The 8,749-nt window shown below is 52.1% G+C and overlaps 1 protein-coding gene across 1 annotated transcript in view; it reads left to right on the plus strand.

Annotated features, from left to right (window-relative positions):
* UBN1 (ubinuclein 1) overlaps positions 1-8,736 on the plus strand; it is a 33,208-nt gene extending 24,472 nt beyond the window's left edge. The window contains exons 13-17 of the mRNA XM_015419416.1: positions 18-68; positions 1,497-1,539; positions 3,975-5,204; positions 6,521-6,773; positions 8,014-8,736. Coding sequence (XP_015274902.1) covers positions 18-68; positions 1,497-1,539; positions 3,975-5,204; positions 6,521-6,773; positions 8,014-8,066 — 1,630 coding nt within the window. The 3' untranslated portion in view covers positions 8,067-8,736. The remainder of the gene's footprint in view (positions 1-17; positions 69-1,496; positions 1,540-3,974; positions 5,205-6,520; positions 6,774-8,013) is intronic.
* Positions 8,737-8,749: the final 13 nt, after the last annotated feature.

Raw genomic sequence — 8,749 nt, forward strand, 5'->3', positions numbered from 1 at the left:
CCCATCTCCTTTTTCAGGACGCTATTCAAGGAGAGCAGGCGAGTCCACGGCCACCTCACTTCCATCCCGTGAGTATTCCTCGGCGTTCACCACACAATAAATCCATTCTGCTCCCTTGCCCTGAGTTGGGGGGTTGCTCTGCAGATGGCGTAGCGCAACAAAATATCCGTCTCAGGGCATGCTCCCTAAGGCAAGGCGGGGTCAAGTGTCATAGGGTCCCTTACACTGGGATTAACTTTAAAAACTGTGGTGCTAACAAAGACCCAGAGTGTGCCTAAACAGCAAGATGGTGTAAATGAAGATGTGTACAGGGATGGACATGAACCGGCTGACAAATGAAAGTTCGCCATGAATTCTGGCTGGTTCGTGAAGCAGCGTTCATGAGTTGAACCACTGTGAATGTTCACGAAGTTTGATGTAGTTTGTGGCTGTTCATGAAGAGCAGCTGAATGGCGGGGAGTTCTTCCCCCATTCAGCTGTTTGGTTTAAATGGCTTTGAGCTATTTAAACCAAACAGTTGAGCAGAGGAGAGCTTCCCGCTGCTCAGGTGTTCAGTTTAAATGGTCCCCTGCTTTCTGCTTCTTGTGGCTTCAGAAAGCAGAGGTTTAAATGGCTCTGAGACATTTAAACTCATTTTTTCTTCCCCGCAGAAAGCAGCGTGGAGCAGAAAGCAGGGGCTTAAGCTTTAAATGGCTCATAAACCAATACCAACTGGGTTGGTCCTTGAACCAACCTCCCTATCCGTATGGGTTCATGTTTCAGCCAGAACCGAATCACAAAAATGTGGTTTGTGCCTATCCCTACATGTGGATGCATGTAATTTGCTATTGCGCCAGGGGGTGCCCTGAACAGCATCCTTGGTGAATGTCAGTGTGACCACATGAAGTGGCCTCAGACAGAGTTGCTCCATCTAGCTCAGCCATATTGACTGTGGTTGCCTGCTGTGCTCCAAGAGGCCTTGGGCAGAGGTCGCAGTTGACCACTGGAGGTGCTGAATCTCGCACCCAAGACCTCGTTTGCCCAAAGCATGCTCTCTGTCTCTGAGTTAAAGCAAGAGTTGGGAGGCTGGAGAAAAGGAAGAGCTGAATCTCACCTGAACGCTAGAAACTGTGGCCAGGCATTTCAATCTTCTGCAGCGGCACTCATGTGCCTGTTGCAGGAGCCTTCTTCCAAGGCATCCTCTGGCTCCATCATGGGCAGTGCAACCTTCTCTGACCATCAAAAGCTCTCTAGAGTTTTGGGCAGGATGAGGTCTTACTCAGCCCAGCTGTCAAAGGTTGTTCACTGGAGATGCTTGGGACTGAACCGGGGACCTCACACATACAATGAAATCGTGCTGTGGCCCTTATCGTGTTTCTGCCTCGCATCCTGTCTTGGGACTAGGGATCCCCTTGGGGCATGCCAAAAGTCAACTAGCCAGTAGCCCTTTGCCCCGGTCTTTCAGTGCCTCTGGAGGGTCAAGCAAACACCTCTCTACCTTGTGTCCCCTTCTACAGAACAAAGAAGAAAGTCATGGCTCCTCCAAAGGTGAAGGGGAAGGTGAGCAATTTCTTTTGTTACGTCAGGAGGGTAGTTGCAGCTAGTGAGTTACCAGAACATCTATCTCAGCCAGCTGTTCCTGCTTATGCAGCATCCTTTGCTTATCCACTGCTTTCTGGGCTAACGTATGCAAAATATGGGTGTTCATTCACCTAAATTTGAGCCGGAAAATATCCAGAAGATGCCTTATCGGAATTTTTTGGATATTGGTTCAGCTGGATATAGATTTTGGATATTGTTCGTCTTTCCAAGATGGCCAGGCCTCGAAAATCCCAAAAATATTCTGGATTTTTGGGACTGCCGGATAAACAAACTTAAATGGCATTTAAAGGAATCATGGTCCCTTTAAATGCCTTCTCCAAGCCGCTCAAATCCATAGCGAGTGAACTCTGAAAGCATTTAAAGAGCACTTTAAACACCTTCAGAGTTCTCCAAGCTGTGGAGTCGCACGGCTTGGAGAAGTCATTTAAAGGAACTGTGATACCTTTAGATGTCTTTTTTCCTACTCCATTGAAATCAATGGAGAATGGGGGCACCTTCTTTGGGGGCCCATAGAATTGGACCCCCAGTCCAATCTTTTTTAAACTTGGGGCATTTTTTGAGGAGAGGCACCAGCAACATTGCTGCAAATTTGGTGCCTCTACCTCAAAAAACAGCCCCCTCCCAAAGCCCCAGATACCCCTGGATCCATTCCATTATGATAACCTATGGGGGGACCATTGACTATAATGGTCCTCATAGGGAGCCAAAAAAATTCGGGTTTCCTGAATCCCGATACCATACCAGTATTGGGATTTGGGAATATTGGGAAATACCAATATTTTTCTGGTTCAATATACCCGAACCTGTCTTTTTTTGGGGGGGGGGGGGGTACATCCCTAATACAAAATCCACATCCCTGCCTTGAGGAATTTGCTGTCTTAACTTTAGGAATTGGGGGTGGGGAGGGGAGGAAAGGATACATCTGGCAGGTCTTTCTCCTTGGCTGTCAAAGGCAAAGGAGGCTGAGCCCAGCACTTCCCGGAAATGGAAGTAAAATGAAAGGGAAGAAACCCCAAAGAATCTGAAGATGCTTGAAAAGAAAACCTTTCAAGACAGCCCACCACGTCAAGAAGGAAATTAAAAATACTATGAAAGAAGGAAACACAACATTTGTTTCAGGCTTGAAACTGTGCAGATGGATTTTATTTGACAAATGGTTTGATCACCTAAAACTCCAGACTTCTCTCAAGTCAGTGTTCAGAATTAACCTAAATGTTTGCAGAGCCATATTGTCATTTTTTAAAAGATGTTTTTGTTTCTGGTCTCTTTTCCCCAACATTTTTAGTGTTTTGTCTGTTTAAGCTCTGTTTTACAAGTCCTTGTCCATCACGAGTCTTATGTAGCCCAAGAAAGATTTGTTTAGCTTTGGGCCTTGTGAAGCCAATAACACCTACTTCCCCCCTAAGCACCTTAGACAATCTTGGGTTTCTTCCCCAAGGGGTTGGTTTCTGCAGGTTGTAAAAAAAAAGAAAAGAAAAAAAAAGCCTGTTTTGAAGCTTAGTTTTTTTATTAAAGCAGATTTACAAGACTTGAAATTGAGCGAATTTTACAGGAACAATAGCAAACAATTCTGAAAGATTCAGCTTCGGAACGAGCACTGCGTTTGTTGTGCAGTTAAAAAAATAAATCACAAGTAACCCAAATAGGATTTCAAGAAACTTCAGATTTTAAGCTCTGTGTACTTTATGTGTGATAAGCATTGTGTATCTGGTTTGGTTTGCATATATAGGTAAAATAAACCAAACAGGGGTGTGTAAAAATATACACAACACGCCAAAATATATTTTGCTCCAGCTAATCTCCTCCCCGAATTCCTGGCAAAACTTACTTCGGTCCTTTCTCTTCTGCTTCGGTTTCTTGAAACCACAAATGCTTTCGGTCTTACCATAAGTCCTAGAAACTTGCTTTTAATCAGCTATAAAATCTGTGATACCCAGAATGTTGCATTCTTGGCCCACAAACAGATTCTGCACTTAGACTCAACAGGCATTTTACCCAGAATATCTCTGTGGGTAACATAACTGGCTACAGAGTGAACAGCAGGTAACACGCTGGCTACAAAGTGACCAGCAGGTAGCACACTGGCTAGAAAATAAACAGCAGGTAACACACTAGCTAGAAAGTGCACAGCAGGTAACACACTGGCTAGAAAGTGAACAGCAGGTAACACTCTGGCTACAGAGTGAACAGCAGGTAACGCTGGCTACAGAGTGAACAGCAGATAACATGCTGGCTACAAAGGGACCAGCAGGTAACACGCTGGCTACAAAGTGCACAGCAGGTAGCACACTGGCTAGAAAGTGAACAGCAGGTAACACGTTGGCTACAAAGTGAACAGCAGGAAGTAGTTTAAATTTACAGCTGCTTCCATTCTCCTTTGTGCTTCCTTTCAGGAGCCATCTGGCAAGCCGGATAAGAAGGTGCCCCTTTCAGTGCCGTTGATCCACTCGAGCTGCGTGGTCTCACTTTCTCCAGAGCCGCAGGGGATCACCCTCGGCCTCAGCCCTCAAACCAGGGAGCTCTTGGCGATGAGTTCCACCTCCGTCTCGAGCAGTACCGCAGCCCAGGCCGCCTTCAGCATGGACGATTCTCTGGACGAGGACTTGATCCACAACGCAGCCTCGTCCTTGGAGGCCGTCTCAAAGGAGCTGGCCGTGCTGAACAGCCGCACGGGGGGCAGCCCTGACTTTACCCTTCCCACCACCCACAAGGCACCTGCAGAGAAGCCCCCCATCCCGGCGACGCTGGAAGAGAAGAGGAATTTTGCCAAAGTGGCACCCTCGCCAACCCAGTTGCCGGCCAGCGGCTCTCTGCAGTCACCCCTCAATTTCCTGGCCGAGCAGGCCTTGGCGCTAGGCCAGACCCCGGCAGACAAGAAGGCGGAGGGCTCCGTTTACAAAGAGCCGTCCTGCCCGGCTCCCCCTAACAAGCTGGACACTCACCCATCCAAGGCCAAACACCACAGCGTGCCGCGCACGGTTCACGGGCCCCAGACGTCAACCCCAGCGCCGGCACCCCCAGTGAAGGTGCCGCCCGTGGGAGGGCAGCATCCGAAACCTTTCCCACTTTCCCCTCCCTTTGTCAAGGCTGCCTCCCCGCTGCCCCCGCGCCCCCTCCTGTCGCAGCCAGTCAAGGGGCCCGCCAAAGCACCAAGCTTCCACTCTTCTCCGTCGTCATCCTCGTCATCTTCAACCATCTCCCCAGTGTCCAGTAGCTCCCATAAGACCCCCAGTTCCTCTCCCGTGTCTCTGAGCTACCTGGGGAAGCACTTGAGTGGCTCCGGCTCCACGGCTCCGCCCTACAAGACGCCCTTTGTGGCCCTTTCCCGGCACGTGGCTTCCTCCAGCGCCTCCCTGTCCGCCGGGGCCGCAAACCAGAGCTCCTCCGCTGGCAACCTGCTGCCCGGCGCTTCTCTTCCCTCTCCTGGGCAGGCTCCCAGTCGCTCGTCGCCAAGCTCCGCCGCGGCCAAGAAGACGCCAGTCTCTCAGAAGCTGACGCTGGTGGCTCCTCCGGGGGGGCCGAACGTCAGCTCGAGCGGGGGGACGCAAGGGGTGGCCAAGCTGCTGACGTCCTCCCTCAAGCCAGCCGTGGTGACCAGCACCGCATCTTCTACCTCGGTGACGGTAAGTGGCCCCTCGGAAAAGCCCGTTTGTTGACTTTGGACTGTAAGGCTCTCAGGGTCGGGGCTCGGCTGGCGCCTCCCTAAATCGTGGGCCCCCAGCGTGGGTGCCACCGGCACCTTTCCTGGTGCCCGCCAAGTGTTTTAAGAAAGTGGGTAGGGCCAGATGGGGAACTTGCCTAGTGGAGCTTCTCAGGGCTTTTTTTTGTAGAAAAAGCCCAGCAGGAACTCATTAGCATAAAAGGCCACACCTAACAGCATAAACTCATTAGCATATTAGGCCGCACCCCCATGTTACCAAAAGTGTGGTCATCCAGCCACACCCACCTTTTGGTTCTTATTCTGTTTACCTTGTTTGTTGTCAAAATTCAGGGCTTTTTTTGTAGCAGGAACTCCTTTGCATGTTAGGCCACACACCCCTAACGTAGCCAGTCCTAATGAGTTTCTGCTGTTGGGTGTGGCCTGTTATGCTAATGAGTTCCTGCTGGGCGTGGCCATCTCGGGAGCCAGCCGGAACTCCATTCCTGTGCGTTCCTGCTCCAAAATAGCCCTGGAGCTTCTGATTGGCCACTGGTGAGCAGATCAACGGGGCAGATGAAAACAGTGCTGTTTCAGCAGCCGCTGCCGCCATATTGTTGTTTTTCCGCTCTGACTACTCTTTCCAAGCGTGTTTCTAAAAAATTACTCTACTCTTCTTCCTCTTCGAGAGCCAGTTTGGTGTAGTGGTTAAGTGTGCGGACTCTAATCTGGGAGAACCGGGTTTGATTCCCCACTCCTCCACTTGCACCTGCTGGTGTGACCTTGGGTCAGTCACAAGCTCTGGCACAGCTGTCCTTGAAAAAGAGCAGTTTGTGTCAGAGCTCTCTCAGCCCCACCTACCTCCCAGGGTGTCTGTTGTGGGGAGGGGAAGGGGAAGGAGTTTGTAAGCCGCTCTGAGACTCCAAGTGAAGGGCAGGGTATAAATCCAATCTCTTCTTCTTCTTCTTCTTCTTGTGAGTGGCTTAGTAATTCTGGAGGGCCAGGAGAGAACGTCCTGCAAAAGGGGGACCAGAATTCCAGGTCGGACAATCAAAACTTCCCAGGGTATAGGCTTTCGAGAGTAAAAACTCGGATAGTCGGGTGTGAAAGCTTCTACCGTGGGAAATGTCGTTCGTCTCAGAGCCGCCACCGAATTTCTGTTCTACTCGTGCAGGCTCCGTGTGGCTTCCCGCCTGGCACTCTTCTGTAGAGCCGGGCTCTGATTTCCAAGGACGCCTCTTGCTCGGCGTCTCCAGTGTCCTGATCTCCTAACGGGCGCTTTCCCTCCCTTCCCTTTCCCAGAAAGGAGCCAGCGGGGCGGTGCTGCTGACTGGTTCGTCTTCCTTGAGCGTCCTGCCTTCCCCCTACAAGCCCGGCAGTGCCAAGCTTCCGGCCGCTCTCAGCTCAGCCCCGCTGGGCCTCCTGTCGCCCATCCACTCCTACCCTCTCCACGTCATCTCCTTCAGCTCCGAGTCCTCCCCCAAGGCTGGGGTGTCGAAGGACGCCATCGTCACGGGACCGGCCCCGGGGACTTTCCATCATGGCCTCGGCCATGGTAAGTGCTTGGTGGGGAGGGAAACGGGGGGTGGATAGGTGGGGGTGGGCTCATGCTGGTTTGCCCTGCACCGGGCTGTAAGTACTGCCGTGGTCACTCACCTACACGGTTGCCGTGGATTCCAAGGAGGTGCAAACAGAGGTATTGGCCGGGGCGAACGCTGTGGTGGGAAGCAGGTGGCCTCATCCTGCCTCTGTGGGGAAGCTGCGGTGGCTCAAGTGGTTAAGATGCTGAACTGCAGGCTGTGGAAGGTCTAGTTCAGCAGTTTGAGACCCGAGTGTGCCGCATGACGGGGTGAGCTCCCGTCTCTAGTTCCAGCTCCTGCCAACCTAGCAGTTCGAAAGCAGGAAATTGCAAGTGGATAAATAAGTACCACTTTAGTGGGAAGGTCACAGCGTTCCGTGCGCCTTGGAATTTAGTCATGCCGGCCACATGACCACGGAGACGTCTTCGGACGTCCATTTCGGTAGCCGCTCCGGGTACTTGGATTATGGGTAGGGTTGCAGCCCCTCCCGGTGGTGGCTGCCGATCTCCCGGGAGCACAGCTGATCTTTAGGCGACCGATAACAGTTCACCTGGAGAAAACATCTGCCTTGGAAGGTGGACCCCGTTGCATCGCACCCCATCGAAGTCCCTCCCTACCCCAAACCCCGCCCTCCTCAGACTCCGCCCCCTAAATCTCCCCGTATTTCCCAGTCCAGAGCTGGCAACTCTTAATCACAGAGGTGGCTCTGGACAGCCCCCGCATCACAGCCACTTCCCCTTCCAGACTTTACGGCAACCGTTTGAGATCTAACCATACGTCATAGCGGCGGGAGAGAGAATCTTTTCCCTGCTCTAAACCAGCAGCTGAGCCAGAGAGGGCATTTTGCACAAGACCTTGTCTTCAGAGTCCTTGGGTGTGGCCCGTTTGATTTGGGCTCGGTGGTAACGGCAGGTGCGTTTCTTCCCGCTCTCTTCCTGCCTCTTTCCCCCAAATTCTTAAATTGCTTTGCGGGCCGATGATAGCGAGGGAACATCCAGGCCAAACTCTCAGAGCTTGATCTTGCTTCCTTTGCAGGGAATGATGAACCAACCCTTCCCGCCTATAAATCTCTCTGCATTGTTGAAAGGAACTGAAACGCTGGCCATTTAGCTTAAAGTCATTTGGTGACTTGCACCTTAGAAGTTCCGGTCACCAGGGTAACAGTTACCCCCGTTTGGTAGTTACGAAAGCCACTTGTTTTTGGTTCTCTTCTAGGTCCTTCTCAGCTTCACGGGAAAGGGTCCAGCGTGCAGCCGCGGAAGTTGTGACGGCCAGGGAAAAGGCACCGCTACCCCCAGAGGGAGATCGGCACGAGGGAATGAAAGACATGAGAATGCCCCTCCGCCTGCCTGAAAAACTGAGCTGCGTGTTCAGACCCACAGCTTTCTGTGGAGACGTGCGCCACGCCGTGGCGGGTTTGGGGGAAGAAAAGCACTTACTGGGCACGGCTCTGGCAGCCGCTGCCGTTTCATGCAATTCCGGCTCCAGGGGGCGTGTTTGAGCGGGAAGGGGGGCCAGGTCTGGGGGCCAGGCTCTACAGGCTATAACCCCCATGTCCTCGATTCGCCGGCGGGGTCACGCAAAGGTGCTGTGTCCCGCTTCGGGCTTCCTCGGTGGGCTCAGCGCTCGGCAGAGCTATTGTGACTCGGTCAGCTGTATAGGTGTACATTTCCCCCAGCCTTCCCCCCCCCCAAAAAAAACCCTGTACCTATAATACAGAGTTGTGTTCATATTGACCAGGAAACCTTCCTTCCTCTGTGGCAGCTTTGTAAAGTCAAATCAGCTCCTTGGTCCTCCGGGCAGGCGAGTCCTCGGGGCGCACCCATCGCCATTCGAACTGAAATCCGTGATCTCCTCGGTCGCTCCGTTGTGCGTCCCTACCATTTTCGTTGTGTGTTTTTTTGGGTTTGTTTGTTTCTGTACGCTCAGCTGTCCCTCCCCTCCACCCCCA

This window comes from Gekko japonicus, unplaced genomic scaffold, assembly GCF_001447785.1.
Source record: "Gekko japonicus isolate JY-2015 unplaced genomic scaffold, Gekko_japonicus_V1.1 scaffold513, whole genome shotgun sequence".
NCBI lineage: Eukaryota > Metazoa > Chordata > Lepidosauria > Squamata > Gekkonidae > Gekko > Gekko japonicus.